The 18871-nt window shown below is 37.3% G+C and overlaps 2 protein-coding genes across 4 annotated transcripts; both read left to right on the top strand.

Annotated features, from left to right (window-relative positions):
* The first annotated feature begins 63 nt into the window (after window positions 1-63).
* LOC101170578 (nuclear receptor-binding protein) lies at window positions 64-12101 on the top strand. 3 transcript variants are annotated; one of them, XM_011492543.4, is made up of 18 exons: window positions 64-315; window positions 707-1019; window positions 1125-1247; window positions 2060-2161; window positions 2260-2349; window positions 2533-2573; window positions 2697-2791; window positions 4492-4575; window positions 4823-4881; window positions 4954-5052; window positions 5163-5295; window positions 6893-6983; window positions 7262-7312; window positions 7593-7728; window positions 7882-7935; window positions 8042-8105; window positions 10066-10121; window positions 10391-12101. In XM_011492543.4, exons 2-18 carry the CDS (start codon window positions 783-785, stop codon window positions 10448-10450), a joined length of 1575 nt encoding a protein of 524 aa, XP_011490845.1. In that variant the 5' UTR covers window positions 64-315; window positions 707-782; the 3' UTR covers window positions 10451-12101. The 3 variants fall into 3 exon arrangements, with proteins under 3 accessions (XP_011490845.1, XP_004067433.1, XP_011490840.1); XM_004067385.5 differs by having other exon boundaries at window positions 82-315; window positions 631-1019; XM_011492538.4 differs by having other exon boundaries at window positions 146-315; window positions 646-1019.
* A 742-nt stretch (window positions 12102-12843) lies between these two features.
* krtcap3 (keratinocyte associated protein 3) lies at window positions 12844-18242 on the top strand. The gene is made up of 6 exons (XM_004067264.4): window positions 12844-12997; window positions 13846-14030; window positions 14636-14695; window positions 14777-14974; window positions 16031-16165; window positions 17367-18242. Exons 1-6 carry the CDS (start codon window positions 12985-12987, stop codon window positions 17436-17438), a joined length of 663 nt encoding a protein of 220 aa, XP_004067312.1. The 5' UTR covers window positions 12844-12984; the 3' UTR covers window positions 17439-18242.
* Window positions 18243-18871: the final 629 nt, after the last annotated feature.

The raw sequence follows: 18871 nt of genomic DNA, 5'->3' as shown, positions 1-18871 counted from the left end.
GAGCATTTATGCATTTACTTTACTTTTAGTTGGGGGGGGGGGGTGCTCTTCAATTAAAGCCTTGTGTTTACTCGGAAGGTTTAGCAAAGACCACCTGCCGCAGACAGCACTCATCTGCGTTTTCTGTGCGCAAACAGGCGCTCTCGAGGGCAGCTCCGCCCCACCCTCCCTACTTAGAGAAAGAGACTTGGGATGCTACATTTTTAATGACGAACTAGCTTAATTTTTTTTTTCATTCTCTCTGCGTCTTTATTTTACAATTCCTTCAACATGTAGCCTACATATTTATATGTGGAACCACATTTTAGTCTCCAGGTAAGACGTCAACATTTTCAGTCGGTACTTTTTTGCGGTACCGTTTCGAGTTCTTTATCTTTCAGTAGCTTGCTCAGCAGGAGAAAGTTGGCAAAGTGTTGGGTGGTTGAAGTACTAGCCTAAACAGCTAAAGTAGCTAACATATTTTGAAGTGAAGACCGGTTGTTGTAGATTCCTAACAAGTGATGTCCACCGTAGTGAAAAGTTGCAAAAGCTCGGTTATTTGGTTGATTCTGTGTAACCTGGAGGACGTGGTGTTTGTAAAACACACAAGGTGTGTTAACTGCGCTCTTTACTTGACACGATTGTTTACAGATTTGTATCCTTTAGCTGTTCGTTGGTCGACAAGCTAGGGGAAAGATTAGATAATGGATCTGTGACCCCTTCAAAGATCGACAGCAGAACCCATCTTTTTGTTGCTGATCTGATCGGGGTCGGAGCGTGGCCAAGCCACCGGATTCGCGATCATGTCGGAGGCAGAGGTGAAGGAAGCTCCCGGTTCGGAGGGGAAACCCGAGCCGCCGGCGGCAGGGACCGTGCCCGTCACTGCGCCACAAGCGCAGGGTGAAACCCCGGCGTCATCCTCGGCTGTTCCCCAAACGCCCCCCATCGCCTCAGCAACAGAAGATGAGGATGAGAGTGAGGATGAGTCGGAGGTCCTGGAGGAGAGCCCCTGCGGCCGATGGCAGAAACGAAGGGACCAGGTGAGCCGGTCAGACATGGGCTTTTGGTGCAGAATTACTTCAGAACCCTTTATGTCTCTGGATTTTTTTTCTATTCAGCAAAATATGTTCCGCCTGTAACTTCAGGTCAACCAACGCAATGTCCCGGGGATAGATGCTGCTTACTTGGCCATGGACACTGAGGAGGGGGTGGAGGTGGTTTGGAATGAAGTCATGATTTCAGAGAGGAAGGATTTTAAGCCTCTTCAGGTGAGTTCTGCTTCTCAAAATAAAACAATAAAATTCTGTCCTGAACTTGATGTCCTGAGAGTCCTTAAGACTCTCAAGACATTCACTATGACAGCTTATCCAGGCAATAGTTCATGTCAAAATCTGCCAGTTATGCGGTTGTTTTCTTAGTTCTATTAAAAAAAACAAGAACTAAGTGGATTAAAATACAAACAAGCTCTTGGATATAGTTGATTTATTGTGTAATAAAGTCAGAATTATTGTCGTGACTAGTAACTAAGGAATCTTGACACAAAAATCAATAAACCTCTGCTGAAAAAATAGGATTTTTATTGTTTTTGCCGCTTAAACTCGGATACCTTGGAGCTTTAGTTAGCCGCCCCCCCCCCCCCCCCCCCCCCCCGTTGTTGTCTGGTTTAATAAAAATAAATCTAAAAAGTTGAATCTAAAATCACCATAGAGACGCCAGGCGGTTTGATGTTATGTTTTGTGTTACTTTTTTTGTTGTTGTTCCTAGCTTTGTGCAGTTAAATTGTCTATTTTTGCAGCTGGGTAAAGAAAAGTAACATGTGAAGTGATCTTTTTTTTTTTTTTAAAGCATTTGTTGTTTTTTTTAAATATAAAACAAAAAATGTTGTTTGAAAGTTAGAAAGTGTTTAAACCCATAAACATAAACGGCATATGTCAGATATTTTAATCTGCCGTAATGTGATTTACTGATGGTTTTGTTATAATGTGTGGTTGGAAACTAAACTTCTGATTGGAACCTAGTAATATATGATTGAAAATGGTATTAATGTGTTTGTTTTTTCATTTATTTTTTTTAATTTTAGGAGAAAGTTAAGGCTGTCTTTGACAACCTGATCCATTTAGAACACGCTAACATTGTCAAGTTTCATAAATACTGGGCTGACATAAAGGACAGTCGGGCCAGGGTAAGTTTGATCTCTCACAAGGCGTTCAGTCTTGATTTAATTTGACAGTTTTATGTCTTTAAATTTAAACTTTGAGTCATGTGTTTTTCGTCTATCAGGTGATTTTCATCACTGAATACATGTCATCCGGAAGCCTGAAGCAGTTTCTGAAGAAGACGAAGAAGAATCACAAAACAATGAATGAAAAAGTACAGTCATGATTAAATGACCTTTATTGATTGGAGTAAGAAAAGGGGCAGACATTGCAGTGCTTCTTACTATTGGAGAAATACAACAACAACAAAAGATGGATACGATAGTTAATTGATTTTGGAAATGTACAATTCTGGTGCTCTGGAGGCTGGTCTAATTAGGTTTGTGTGGCTCAACAGGCGTGGAAGCGATGGTGCACCCAAATCTTGTCGGCTCTCAGGTCAGCCTTGCCTTTAGGTCTTTAAGTTCAGTGCGGCCTTCCTATGAAACATATATTTTAAAGAATAGCCTTACTTCTTGAAGCTCTCCGTGACCATTTTATGTGCACCATCTTTTTATGCAGTTATCTCCATTCGTGTGATCCACCCATTATCCACGGCAACCTCACCTGCGACACCGTCTTCATTCAACACAACGGGCTCATTAAGATCGGATCAGGTAGAGTTACACTCACGCCATCCCAGTAGAACTAAAAGGCACATCTGGATTATTGGGGGGAAAAAAAGAGCCATGTCCTGGATGAGAAAATACATTTATTAAAATTTATGGTTCAATCAAGCGCAGTCAAAGGAGGTCATCCACACAGAGGAGAGGCTTGGAGCTCACATGGCTTTATGCTTCTCTTTCAGTGGTTGTGCTCTTTGGGAAAGCTCACGAAAAGGAGCAAAAATGCAGCAGAAATGCATCCGACTTTTGAGTTTTTGTTTTGAGATTCTGGAAGAATACTTTGCTGTCATTATCTGAGCCAGGAGTTTATTTAATTTTACCACCTGCAACTTTGGCCTTGAATTCAAGCTTTCAACTCTGGTGAGAACATCGACTCTTCACCTTGATTTTCTATCAAATAGACAAAGTTGTACATTAAAAAGATAAACATTTCCTTCAAAGAATTCAAGGACGTGCACAATCCTTTTTTATTTGCCCATGCAATGTTGTTGGTTGTGCAAAACAAGAATTCATTTTAGTGTTTGACAAACTGATGGCTGCAACCCCGTTAGTCTCCTACAAAACATCAAGAGATGTCAAATGCAAACAAGCCTGATCAGCTGTGCATTTATGAGTGATTTACATTATTTGATCTTCTTGCTGATCCCTGAACCTGATGACATACTTGGCATATGACAGAGTTTTGAGGTGAGGCTGCTGTACAACACATATGTGCTAAGAAGATGCTCCAGGTTCAAGCCCTGGCCTCTCTACTTGCTGTGGAGACCAGCTAGTGGATGGCATTGTAATGTGATATGAGGGCTGATTGGCGCCTCAGTGTGACATTTTGCGGCGTGGCTGTAGTTCAGTGAGTTGAACTGCCTGCCTGACAACTGTTTGTTGAGAGTTGAACTCCCTGCTTCCCTTAAGTTTAAGGAATTTGTAAGTAGCTCTCATTGACTGTATATGAGAGCTGGACTGATTGACCCCTCCACCCTGGCGTTCCAAATGGGAAATACCCTCCAGCTTCAAGAAGGAAAAATCCCATAGACTTCTATAGAGAAATAAACAGCTATTACTCAGTCATTTATATTTGTCAGAATAACCATTCTTTCTCTATTACCTTTATAACTTGTTCTTGCCTAATTTCTTTCATTATATTTGTTTCTTTATTGCAAGTTCTTCAAGTGAGAAACTGACCAATCAGACTCCTGTGTAAAAACATGTGGTGCCCGCTGGCCCCCCAAGTTGAACATTCAAAAGTTTGATTGACAGATTCTCCTGAGCCCACTTACGTATGCTTTAAATGTTCATTACAAATGTACCTTTTAAGATTGTTTTTTACTGGCATTTTATTTTTTTTTAGTTGTTTTTATTGCATTCTTATGTATCTATGTATTTTATTGCTGACTGCTTTTTAAATTTTTATTTATTGCCGTTCTTGATTTTAATGTTAATTTGCCTGATTATAAACTTTCTTCTGTCTTCCTTTTATGGTGAAGCACTTTGGTTCCCTGAAGGTGTTAGAAAATGCTATGGAAATGCAGCTTCATTCATTCATTCATTCATTCATTATAAGCACGTTGTTCGTTTTTTTAAACCTTTACTTGTTTGTTGGCTTATTCCTGGTTGTTGTTCCGTATGTCACGTGCACTTCTCTCAGTTCTGGTTGTTGTCGTTAATCAAGTCGTCTTCTCTGGCATCCTTCGCAGTCGCTCCAGACACCATCAACAACCACGTGAAAACATGTCCCGAAGAACAGAAGAACTTGCACTTCTTTGCTCCTGAATATGGAGGTAAACGCCACAACAAAGCTCCTTTCTACCTCGATTCTTACTGTTTTGATTTGACCCACATGACTGTGGATCCCTGTGCAGCTGCTGTTTGATCGTCAAAAGAGATCCAGTCATTATAGAGCAAAGAAAAAGAATTACATGAAAAGAATTGCATTAAATATACTTAAGTTGTGATGTACAGTTGGGAGTACTGCCACAACCACGATCCATGTTCTTGCTAATTGGTCCTTTCTTTTTGTCTGTGTAGCTGCTGAAGACGTCACCACAGCTGTTGACATTTACTCTTTTGGCATGTGTGCCTTAGAGGTGAGACGGTGTCTTTGATGCAAACAGTTCCTTTCCTTCAAAGCAGCACATTATCACACGGATGCGTTGCAGATGGCGCTTTTGGAAATTCAGGGGAATGGAGAATCCTCCTTCATTTCTCAGGAAGCTGTCAATAATGCCATTCAGTTTCTGGAGGACCCGCTGCAGAAGGTAAGATCTAGAGTTTGCATGTGTAGAACTTCTGAAATGTACCCGATTTAAGGAAGTTGTCGTCTTGAAAGTGTTTTTGATTTCTGAAGTGGGGTGTTTTATTTTTGTAGGAGTTGATTCAGAAGTGCCTGGAGTGGGATCCCAGCTCAAGGCCGACAGCGCGGGAGCTGCTGTTTAACCAGGCCCTCTTTGAGGTGCCGCTCTTAAAACTGTTGGCTGCACACTGCATCGTCAGCCACCAGCGTGAGTCCTGAGCCCTCTGATAGAACCCCACAAGTAATCCCAGAAACGTTGGAGCTTCTGTCATCCTTTTTTAAATCTTTAGATGAGTTTTTTCCCTCTTATTTAATATTGATTAGGAACAATGTTCGAGTTCAAGGGTGAAACTCTTTCACCCCTGTAAACTTTATGACATGCAAACAGGACTTGTTTGAAGTTCCCAGCAAAAGCCAGAGAAAAACTTTAAAAGCATGTCATAGGCTGTGTCCGAATTCCCCCCTAACCCTTATACAGTGCACTACATCGTGCGCTATAGGGCTTTTGCCATTTTTTAGTGCTGTCCCAATCTACACTTCAAGTGCTCTGGAAATTTCCCAGAAGTCTCTGTGAAAAACCAGTGTGCATCGATGCTCACTAGCTCGATGAATATAGACCTCAATGCATTGCGTCAGAACAAGTTTTGTCGAAAAAATGTATTTAAATGTATTTTTGAATAAATCATCAATTTTTTATCTTCAGAAGACAGTGGACTCATAATCGTCACAAAACGCTCCTATTAATTAGGTTTTAACTTTGTGGAATCGATGATGTCATATCCGGCGTTAAAAAAAAAAAAAGTAGTGAGCATAGTGTCCAAAGTGCTTTTAAGATTCAGGACTCTATACAGTGCCGCACTAAACAGTTTTTTGTGTAATAGCTGTAGAAATAATGTCCATGTGAGTGCTGGACTTGTTGGGAAGGAGCTGTTTGATCGGCTCAAAAAGAGGAATCTAACAAAAGCAGGCGCCCACGCGTGTTTTTCTGCAACAACATTGTGTTTTAAGAACTATCAAATGAAAAGGGGCCAAAGGGAGAGCACGGATCATCAGAATGACAAAAAGTGTAGAGAAATCAGATACTTTGACAAACGTTCATACGAGGCCTTTGTGTGTTTAAAGTGAGCCGTCAAACGGTTCCCTCTTCTTTGCAGCTGTTGATGACAGTTCTTTAATTCTATGTATGGCTTTCACAGCACAGATGGCTCCACTCACTGCGTGTGTGTGTGTGTGTATTAACAGGCACTGCTATCAGCTTTCACTAAATAACCTCTTGGACAAACTTGTCTGGGACATTATTATCCATGTTCCTTTAAATTCACTGAGAGGTCTTTGATAAGTTTGGGAATCTTATGTTCTTCCTTGGCCTGTAACATTAACCCAATTTCCTTTGGAGATAAAAAAAATGCAAAAATATTTAAAAATATATATATATATATATACACAGACTCATAACCCTTGTGCAATCCAATGGGGTCCAGATGACCCGATCCTTACATTGACGTGTTCTCCCTACCATGATAAAGGTGGATAAAGGTGGAAAGATTTCATGTAATCCATGGACACCAGTGAAGATCACAAATCATTGAAGAAAAAAGGTTCAGAGCACTGTCTAGTGGGTCTAGATGACCCAACTCCCAATGTTAAAGTGCCTAGGATAGCACAAGGGTTAAACTTTTTGTCTGTTTGTAGCACAATGAGTTTATTACAATTCTGCCTTTCAAAATGCTTAACATGCTAGCACTACCAACAAAAGCACATGTATTTAAAACATTAAAAAAATCTGTTTTCTTTGTTTTGTGCAGACATGATTCCAGAGAACGCCTTGGAGGAGATTACAAAGAAGCTTGATCCTAATCTCATTCTTGCTGTGTTTAAAGAAGATGTGCAGCTCAGGTCAGTCCTTGAATATAAAAGCCAGAACAACAGTATGACAACTTATTCAGCAGTTTACTTTTAGGACAGAAAACGTTACATCTGTTAGAAAAAAACATAGAAGTAAACCCCTCAAAACATTTATGCCAACCACAAAAATGGTGTCTATTTTTTGTGGTATTTTATGTTTTCTGTTTAAATCCTATAACTTAGATTTAGTTTAAAAAATGTTTTTGACATTATATGATTGTTACAAATCTCTCAAAAGTAACCTCAAGTGGGATTTTGTGTTCTTTTAGGCTTTCACAGTTTCCTGCTTTGGAACTTGATAAATTTCTTGAGGATGTGAGGTAAGAAGCAAATGAGTACAAACTGTTTACAAATGTGCATTTTCTGGTCTTTGGGAAACTTTTAGTACTTTGTGCGAAACCCTAAGTGGCCACATGGGGGCAGTAGAGATCCAATTAGTGGTCTAAGTGCATGCAGTTGTCCAAATTTCATTTATACAGAAAATTTCAAGATTTTTGTTACAGATCTATAATAACTCCTGCGGTGATTGCTTTTCAAGTGTTTTCTGACCATTTTCCTTATCTCTGTCATGTTTTTCCAACCCCCCCATTAATGGTTCAGGAATGGTATTTACCCATTGACAGCGTTTGGGGTGCCTTGTCCACATCCAACCCAACAGGAGACCATTAAATCTCCTGTGGTCACCCCCATGGTCAAATCCCCCACACCCGAACCCACAGAGCTGGAGACGCGACGGGTGTGTACAACAGCTGGAACTGCATGCTTGAACCAGTGGCAACTGTTTTAAAACAGTGACACCCTCTTAAGTAATGGTGATGCTTGTGTTGCATCACGGCGTTTATTAAATAGTGTTAAAAGAATGAGACAGTTGATTGGTTCTTTTCTGCAGGTCATCCAAATGCAGTGCAGCTTTGAACCTGTTGAGGAGGCCACAAAGTTTCATGTGAGTATTTGAGATGTTTGTTATTGGTCATTTATTGTTGATTATACTGTTGTATAATTTATAATCATTAATAAATGTCTCTGATTTCATACGTCTCTCCTTGCAGATAACGTTACTACTGAAACTGGAAGATAAACTAAATAGACATCTAAGCTGTGACATGTTACCTCGTAAGTGGAGCTTTACATCATTAGTACTTCATCAGACTCCGACTTATGCAGTGAGCGTGAAGACTAAAAGGGTTGGGGTTTCTCAAGGTCCGATGCTTTAAAGGTTTCAAGCTTCATTTGGTCTTTGGGAACATTTCACATGTGCTTCATTGTTGAGGAAAATTCAATGGGAATGGACCAAAGATCTGCAGGTGCAAGTCACGTTTTATTTCATTTTTGCAATAATATTTGCACCAAAAAGGCCGAATAAAAATCAGACTTCCAAATAAATATATTTGATATTTATTTTAGATTTTTAGATTATTTTAAATTAATAATTTTAGATTATTTAAAAAAATATCTAAACTATTAGTTTGTTTGCCATTTGCTGGAAGAGGCAGTAAATATAAATGTGCATCTTAACCAGTTTATTTTTTGATAAAAATTTTGATTTTTGATGCCTCAAGTCAGGGAAAAATAAAACCAAAAAACCTTCGTGAGAGTTTGACACAAGAAAAAGAGTGCAGAACTATTTTAGGCAGAGAAGCTGTCAATTATAAGCCATAAAAGCGTCAATGTTCAGGTTTCAGCTGCCTTCAAGAAACATTACACTTGGTGACATGTTCATTATATAGAGAATCCCCTCACTGAACCCAAGTGATTTATGTGAAGTAATGCTATTTATCTCAATCATATAATCAGTTGATTTCATCACAACGAGGGCAAATGTCACGGCAAAGGAAAGAATGATGAACGAACATGCATGCTCTGCAGTCGTAGGCTTCGGCGTATAATGTTGCAGGGAATCTCAGGACTGAAGGTCTACAGCTGACAGCTGTCACCTCCTCTGCTCGTCTCTTTCCAAGCTTTCATCTCCCTGTCCTTCGCTCAAGCGGCCTCACGCGCTTTCACATGTCTGGCCTCTTGATGTTTTCGGCTCTCGCTCTCATCTAAAGCATCTCATGATAGATCTGGTCTTGAACCCCAATGCTCTGACTTCACTGCTGTGCATCCTTCAGGTTACGTTTCATATCAATGCACGGCAGAACGCATCACAAAGGCGGTCGCTCCTCTCTGTAAACCCTGTGGATAAGAGGGAAAGTACTTAAAGGACCTCCTTATTGACAGCAAACTTCAAAGTCTCAGTTTGCTGGCTTGACTGAGGCTGTCAAACTCACAACCTTGCTAGTTTTGTGGCTTTTAACAATAATCTCTAATGGTTGTTTTTTCTTTTTCTCAAATAATGTTAATCCCACAGTTTCAGCCTCTTCTGTGCTCTTACACACATTCCTGTTGCAGTTATAGGTTGACTTCTTTGTTATTAAAACTGATGGACATTGTGATGTCTCACAATACAAACCATACAAACATTGGTGTCAAAATACCAACTTTTATGCTTCTTTTTCCCATCCAGCTATACTTATATTATCGAATTTGTGATTATTGAAGGGCTGATTATTCATTATTAATATTCAAAGGAGACTTGTGCGTGATAGAAAGGTGGACACTGGGTGTTGTTCAGTTGATTGTATTTGTTGTGGTTTTTTTAAAATAATTTCTGGAATAATTACTGACTTTTAACTCATCCTATTATGACACAATACTGATGTTTTGGGCTTAGGACTAACTAAAGGTTAAAGCTACTTAAGAAAGTCCAAACAATATCAGAATTCGCTTTACTTTACAGTGAGTATAAAATTAGTATAGTTTTCATTTATTATACACTTCAGTGATTTTTGGACGTTTTTATCTGTCATTTTGGTATCATTCATTTTATTATCCCGATTTTTTTTATTCAATTTTGACTCAGAAATGGTTTAAGATCCAAAGAACAACCAGAGATGCTCCCGTAGGGTTTTAATTAAGCAATTTTTTTTATGTCTTATTTGCTCGTATTCTCACCTTTTCTCTGTTTTTTACCTGTGGAATGGACGTACAGCGCAACTGTTCAGGTGACTAACTTTGCCATTTTGTGCTTTAGATGAAAGTGTTCAGCAGTTGGCAGAGGAGCTGGTTCAGCTGGGCTTAATCAGTGAGGTGGGTTTTTCAATCTTCTTTAACCTCTTGAGACCTGCCGTCCACATTCGAGGACTTCACACTGTGGGTTTTATTATTACCCCTGTTGTTCATTCTGATTACCTGGGGCCCTGTGGCTACGAAATAAAAAAAGGCAAATCAAACAAGAGCACAGGTCTCAAGAGGTTCATGTGATCATTACATTATCTTACAACAATCCAGAAAAAAACTGCTGTTTTGAATTTTTTTTTTTTAATATTCCCCAAACCTTTTTTTTTCCCTCATTGCAGGTGGACCAACTTAAAATAACCTCATTGCTTGAAGAAACATTAAGTCAAACAATTCACTAACAAGACTTGTTGGATCTACTCTCTCATGTGTATCATGGGCTCCTAGTGCATACAGAACTCAGTGATTGTAGTTTTCTTGAATGCCTTCTCTACAAAGCTTTGCATGGCTGTTCAACCAAAGGAGTGGAGCCACTGTCACTTCAGGAGGGAAAAGCATGAAGCCACATGCCTCCAAAGAAACCCCCAGCTGTGAATGACATTCTCTGCCAGAGCACACATTTTTATTCAAGTATGGAAATATTCGAAAGGTTTTAGAACGAGATTTTGCCGTCTTAAAGTCCAAAGGGGCATCATCAATGCTGTACCAAACACTTGATACTGACAATGACGGTGCATGCAGTCTGTGCTTTGTTTATCTGCTTATGCTTTGTGTTAGTCTGTTGGAAGAGTCTGATGCGTTTATTTACTGCAGGCAACTAACTTACTGGAGCTGTACTTTTAACAATGTTGCATCCTCCTTCACACAATATCACAAAGGTAGAATTTTGTTTAAACAGAATTGCAATCATGCTACTTTTTTAGTCAGCTTTATCATGGAAGGGTTCAAATTCAAGAAGCAAAGGGTGCAGAAGATATTATAGTCTGTGATGCATCCTAATAGTTTCCTCATTTTTCCAAACGGTACATTTTGTTTAGTTTATGCATTGCTTTTGCTCCAATATATGCCTTAAAGTCTCACTTTCTACCTTTATTTATTTTTTACTGGTACTAAATGTTCGCTGAATGTTAATTTCACACATACCAATTAGATTTAATTCAAGAAATTTGCTGAATCCTGTCTATCATGCAACTGATGTTGTCACTGTGTTCATTCTGAGAGGCTGGAAAATCCCAGATGTTTGCTAACTGGCATTCACAGCAAAACTTGATACCAACATTACACGAGGTAAATGACACCCATAATTATTTTATTTTTTTAAATAGGAGTTTTAGTATTGGTACCTTTGCATCAAAAGCTTGTACTATTCAGGGAGTAAAATACACAATTCAAAGAATTAATGGAAATGTCCCTTTAGGATTAATTTGATGTCATTTTGTTATCACATGCATTTTTACTAACACTTAATTCTAATGTGAGTTTAGAGTTTTCCTTTCTGAAAAAAAAAAGCTTTATTGACATACATTCTGATGCACATTTGAGGTATTTTTAAGTTCTACATCTTTCACATAAGTCTTATTAACTCATTAATTCTGGTGGTTTTCTGAGTATTGTTTTAAAGTATATTCTGGCTACTTTTTTGCTCCGTCCAACGCGTTGCCTGTTTATGTATGTATGACACATAAACTGCTAAAATTGTAATTTCCTGTAGATGTGCTCAAGTCAGTTTAGGGAATGCACATCGCAGAAAACTCTGGCATAGACGGTGTGAAAGCTGGAGTCTTATGCAGATTCCCTGCAACCCCTCTGACTTTCTTTTAGTACTTTTTCCATCCTGTTTATGATGGTGGGGATCAAACTGGTTATTAAATAATCGTACTGGGTTGGCAGCTCTAGACTGTTTTCTTATGATGCAGACTTTTTTGATATGTTTGAATATAGCTTGGTTTTGTATATGACATGAATGTCATTGAATGCACATTGTTTTTCTGAGACATATTGACAATATCTAGGTGAAAATGCTTGTTGCAAATAAAAGGGTCGGTTTATTGACTTTGCTGTTTGAGAAATATTGTTTTTGTCAGTAACATAAGTTTTAGCATTTTATTTTACAAACTCTTTCGAGAGCTGCCATTAAAAAAAAGCCTGTATTAAGAGTATTTTTTTTATTGCCAAGTACCTCTAAACCAGTACAAGGCAGTTTTCATACCCCAAAAAGTTTTTTCCCACCTCCACAAAGTAACAGACATAAAACTTAAAATGCTTTGACAAAAAAAAAAGGATCAACATTTTTTTCTTAAGCAAAAACATCTACATGAGATGTTCATTTCAAAAGGATTAAGAAAAAGTAAGGGAAAAACATTTCCTATAGCTTTTTAACTCCTTATAGTGTACAAAAATATAAGACGTTTTCTCTTGAATATTTAATAACTTCTAATGATGTGTAAATATAAAAATAAATCTAGAGTCAAGATAATTAGTGACTGTTAAGAGTAGTCATGACACTTTTGGGATTTCTCAAGTATCCAACTTAGAACTAATATATATAATTTTTTCCATATGTATTTGGGAAATGTGTGTGAAATAACATTTTGGGGTTGCTTTATATATTTTTTTTTCAAAGTTTCTATAGGATGTCATAAAATACCTTTATTTGAGCTCCATGCCTTTGTGGATAATTAAAATGTCCAAATGCATTTAAAATGAACATGTGATGATGACAGATTAATGATTGTTGTCAGAAATATGATGAAGAACCAACGCGGAAGAAACATTTCAAAATTTTATTGCAGGTAGTTTACAGGTGAGTGTTGTGACGTCATACAGGAAGTGCACTGGATCCTCCGTGTGGCTCGAAGTTGCCACCTCTTTGTTGTGCTTTAAAATTGCGCTTTGTTTAATTTGATTCAAAAGCGACATCCGCCCAGGGAAAAAGATGTGCAATTTCGGTGAGTGGGTCTTCACAAATAAACACGGGTCCTTTCTTAAAACCTTTTTCTTCTTACGAGCCGTGATTCGACCCCCTCAACGGCCGAAACTGACCCGAGGCCTATGTGCACTGCGCGGATTAATTTCATAAAGTTTTAGGTCAATTAGTTGTTCCTGCTTTTGGTTTTTATGAACCCTGAAGAAAAAGCTGTCAACTCAAACCGTAATGACAGAAGTTTTTTCTTGCAAGTATTGATACTTCAAATACCTGTTGAGGAGCATTCGTGCGTAGAATATGCTAATATTAGCCCCCATTTAATTTCACTGCGGAAGAATATCACTTTGCCTGTTTACATGAACCTAATCCCCACACATTTTAAAATGAACAACTTAAATATACATTTAAGGACTCCTATTTATTGCTTAACATTTGCTTAATATGTTTTCTTAAAATTTCAACAAAAAAAACACAAATGCTTATTATACTAATTAAAGACAGCTGTTATTGGTAAATAAACAATCTGCAGGAAATTTAAAAATAATAAAATTTGGTCAATATTTCAATGACAAATGTAAAGGGGTATTAAACGCTTATTAGGTAAAGTCGGCAAACACAATACCAGGATAGTAATGTATTACTGAGCAGTCCACAAACCCTTTTAGCATCTAGATGTTCATTCTGAGGCTTTAACTTTTTCAAAAATAATGTAGACCTGGTGCAGATATATTGTGTTTTTTTTGCTATAAAAATAAATTGCAGATAAAGATTGTTTTTTACATTTACCAGAAAATACAAAAACTATTAGTTTCTCCTACATCTAATGCACACGATTATAGAAATCATATTGCTTGTGTTTTGGTCACCCAGATAAAGATAAAGGGCCGAGGAGGCTCATGAAAAAGGGTTTGGTTCTTATCCTGGTTGGTCATGTTAACTTCATCCTTGGAGCCATTGTCCACGGCAGCGTCCTTCGCCACATTTCCAAACCCAGCCAGCATATCAGCACCGAGTACACGGTGACCAACATCATTTCTGTCACCTCTGGACTTCTGGTGAGTTCCCATATTAACAGTTTTTCCTTTCCGTTTCAGAGCTGCACAACATTCTGCCACGAATCTGAGTTTTAGGTCACGAACTAAATCATTTCTTTGATACCATTTGTTCTGCACATCAAAGTTACGAGTGTGTGTTCAGAGTGTGTGTTCAGGTCTTAAAGCAGATTTTTTACCACAGTATTGATGTGTGTTTTTATCCTCAACCAAGACTGAACTTGTCCCCTCATCAGGGAACCAGTTTTTCAAATCAATCTGCAGTCCCCTCAGGGCCGGCCTCATTACGTCCATCCATCATACAAACTAACACCTGTCATTGATGACTGCACCTTAACTTTCACCTTTTCTTGAAAATACCTGCCATGAGGGATTGACAAGTAAAGCAGACAAAAAGTAATAAAAGTTACAAAATATTTCTGACTTGGCGTGTTTTCCATTAATGGCCTCTCATGTGCCAAACTGTGTTGTAAAATGTTTCTTTCTTCCTCGCGGCTTTTAGGAAGGAAAATGAATAAAGCACTTTGACACTCCTGAAGCCAGTTATGCATAACTGTAAATCTTTAGCTTTGTTCTAAGATGAAACACTCATCATATTCATTTTACAGAGTATTGCTTCAGGGATTATAGCAATTGTTGTATCAAGGAACTTGCGGATTGTGAAACTGGTAAGAAATTGATTTGACTTCATGTTTTAATACAGCTTTGGACATTTTTTATGTTGTAAAATCCTGTTTCTGTGTCCTCAGCAAATTGGCCTTTTGATCTCCTCCTTCCTAAATGCCTTGCTCTCGGCAGCTTGCTGCACCGGACTCATCTTAGCTATTAGCATCACTGTTACTCACCAGGGAAAAGGTTTGATGATGGGATGCAACGAAACAGTGGTGCCCATCAACGCTCGGTCTCCTGTCGGTGCCCAGTGTCCATTTGACTCGACACGAATCTATGTGAGTGCACACTGAAGAATACGACAGAGTTTTAGGGCCAGTTTACAAAGACTTTTTTTTTTACAACTTCAAAGTTGTAAATTTACGAGATTTAAAGTAGTAAATGTACAAGAAAAAAGTATTTTACGAGAAAAAACACCAAAATGTGTCTGTTTATCGAAGCCTAGTTTAAAGGTGAAAGATGTGGAGAGTTTTGTGAAGCTTTATTTTTGGATAGGTTCCAAAAAAAGAAGAAATTCTGAACTTTTTGGCGACTCAAAATCAGATTATTGTTAGTGAAGCCGGCTTTCTGAGGTTGGTGTCGGTAAAGCAGAGTTTCGTATGTAAAATAAGGAGCTCAGAGACGTGTTTGGGTGCAAATTATGCTACTTTATTTTCCTTTTCATCCACATACCCAAAAGTCCATTTGTCTCATTACGTCATGAACCTGTCATGCGCACAACACCAAAGCAGAAGGAAAACAGTGTTACATACGTCCCCTCCTCCAGATGAAATGTCCCGTTTCAACATAAAAAAACAAAGATAAATGAAAATAGTCTGTTATATTGAAATAAGAACGTTGAAAATGCCAAAAAGTGCACCTCCTTAGACGGAAGTGTCACACAGACTTGGAGATCTTGTCTTTCGTGGAAGAATAAAGGATTGAAGTGGACAGCTGCAGGGACACCGATGGCTTCATCAACGGGCTATAGAGATTCTGTAAGCCACCAATAAGTAAATAATAAATCGTAACTCAAACAAATGAGCTTCCAAACATTTGCAACGTTATCAATACACATTCAGCTCACCTGTTCAACTAAGTTTAGTCGGTCTGCTCCGCTGCTGCGTGGCGTTCACTTGTTGCACTTTATCCTCACTTCGACTTTAATCTCGTAAATTTACGAGATATTTTATCGTAAATTAATGACTTCAAATCCCTTAAATTTATGAGTTTTTTTCTCGTAAATTCACGACTTTAAATCTTGTAATTTTCCCTTTTTTATTTGGTGGCCCTAAAGCTTTAACACTTTGACATTTTTGTGACTGAATCACTTGCGCTCCCCTCCCAAATGCCAGGATACCACCTTGGCTCTGTGGATCCCCTGTGCCGTGCTGTCGGCAGCAGAGACGGGCCTGTCGGTGTGGTGCTTCATCGTCGCTCTCACTCTCAGAGGACTGTTGCCCTGTGGGAACAAATACATCAAAGAGCAGGTGTGTGTCTTTGAGGAGGGGATAGACAGACTTGCTGGAAGGTTCTGCGTCTGTCTGAATTTCAGACTGACTCAGACATGTACACACACTCAATAATTCAAACACAAAACTAATTTAGCCTTGGAACATCCTGTGTTTGGAAAACAGGGGGATCCCAAACTGTTTTTACACTTTGACTTAATAAAAGGTTCTGCCTTTCAGCTGATAGTTAGTCAAGGTTTTTAAAATTTCTTAAATTTTTATCATCCTCAGATTGGGACAGATTTACTCTGATAAAAACGTTGTTTTTTCTTTAAAGGCCAGTTTATGTGTTGCATTTTTAAATAGCTATTTTTAAAAGCAGGTGTAATTCTCTAAAAATATTTTATCAGAATGTATCTTTATATTTGTTAGTTACCAGTTGACTTTAAAGGTATCAGATGGTTTTTTGCCTGATGGGCCTATGATTTTAACATTTTAATCCCTTTGGGTTTAGTGGTCAGTGTAAAAAAAAATATCAGTTCAGCTAACATAAACACTCTTTAAAAATATAGTTATTAAATTATGTACAAATAGAATTATTGAATGTCCAATTTCACAACAAAGAAGCTTGTGGTGTTTTGTTAACAATGCGTTGCTCTTGTTACTCTTCGTACCTTTTTATTGAAAAAATGTCTTTGCTTACATATTTCTTGAAGTGATTTTAAAAATTAAAATTTTAGAAAAAATAAAACTGAATGACTACATGATTACTAAGAATAACTTTTGCAATCAGTATATTGAATAAACATAAAACATCACTTTATAGAGAAGTATGTTAATTATTTAAAAATGTAGCTCTGCTGCTATTTTAAAGTTTTATCAGATTAAATTCACCCTGACAGTTTGTTTTAAATGTCTTTTTTTTCCTCAAATTTGTAAGATTTTATATTTGAAGTAAGTCACAATGATATGTTTCCAATCACCTGGGAATTAAAAATAGCACTGTTTGAACAGTGCAATATTAGCTTAGCCAGTCTCAATTTTCTAGAATGGTTGATTTTTTGTTTTGTTTTTTGTTTTCTAATGCAGAAAATTAATGGCTTTTTGCAAAGCACTTTTAATTGCCTTGAATTACTAATTTTTTGCCCCCCCAATATAGAGAGTTGTGCAAGCACTTTGTTGTACTAATACGTTTTACCCATTACTAATTAAACTTTCTCTCCCCCTTCCTCTATTCTAGCTGGAGGAAGACGCCGAGTCCTTTCCCCACAGCCGGCGTTTGATTGGACAGAAAGGAAACCCTGAAGCTTGAAAAGGCAGAATAAACTAGTAAATGAGTAGAAGCTCTGAATGCTTTCAAAAAGTCACTTTTCCAAGTGATTGTCTCCATCTGGTGCCACACTTGAATGTTCAAAAAGACTTAATGCAGTTTCTGCAATACTATGCAGAACTTAGTGGGCTTGCAGAAGGACTCAGTGTTCGAATATCTATGTAACGCCACAATGAAATGTCAAGTATCGTTTCAGTGCTGGCGATAAGCCTTTTTCTCTGATTGGGTTTTGTATCCCCAAGAATGTTTAGTATTTTCACATCATTTTGTTTGTGATTAAACATATTGTTTTTACAATCTTTTATTAAAATCAAAATCAGAAATATTTCCTAATTTTAGTTTTTGTTGTATTCGAACTGCATTTAATTATTTTAAACAAATAATGGGGAATTTTACAAGTGATTACTTTTATATATACATATGTGCCTTAAATCTGCTACTGTACTGTTTATTGTATGCTTGAAATTTGTATTCTAGAGGAAAACAATAAAAATGAACGCTACACATCCTGCAAAATGGAGCTCGGTTAATGAAGGATTTCAGTTTTCATGATTTGTAAAAATGAAAAAAAAAAAAGTGTATTCAATATAAGAGCATTTCACTCAACCCTGTTATGCCATTTTTGCGGTAGACTACAGATTACAACTACCTGATCACTGAAAAATGTAATAATAAATCAAGATTACCAAACATTTAGCTTTCTTCTGCATTGATACTTGTCATCTTTTTGGAAAAAAAATGTGTTCCAAAGATACAAAAAATGTAAATAAACTTCTGTTTATTCAATTGTTCTAGTTTTTTTTATTTTAAAATTGATTTGTGTTTCTGTTATCGTTTTTAATTTCATTTAGAAATGATACAAATCAAGTAAATAAAAAATAGATTGAAGCAAGAAAGAACAGTTCATTGGAAAAGAAAAAATTCCAACGTATTTATTTTTATTCCTGATTCAAATTGCGAACTGTAACCAAAATGTTCACCTTTCAGCTGATTCCGTCAAAACTAAATGGAGAAAAAAAAGAAATACAAATTAGGCGTTCCTCAAAGAAATTGCATAACAAGAAAGTTTTAATCCATGGTCATGATTCTAATTCATAATAATGTACAAATTAATTCAATAATTCTTAAAAATTCTTCTCTAGTTTATGTCATGAAATGACTAAATCTCCTTTGCTGAGGCATATCTTTTCATTTTTTGAGTGTTTTTTTTTTATGAAAAAGATTGCTCTAAATTGTATACACTTTTTTCTCAAGCTTTATACGTTGCTTGTAAGAGAACTCAGAAAACTTATTTTATGAAAAGTGATTTTAAAGGAAATTGAGGTCATAAATATAATGTGAAGACAAGAAAATATAATTTTAACAGCCAGTATTAAAAACGATTGAAATCAAAATGAAAGCTGCACTGTGATGAA

This window comes from Oryzias latipes, chromosome 3, assembly GCF_053564925.1.
Source record: "Oryzias latipes strain Hd-rR chromosome 3, Olatipes_Hd-rR_3.1".
NCBI lineage: Eukaryota > Metazoa > Chordata > Actinopteri > Beloniformes > Adrianichthyidae > Oryzias > Oryzias latipes.
The sequence above is the reverse complement of the archived record's forward strand: the minus strand, read 5'-3'. Positions and strand labels throughout refer to the sequence as shown.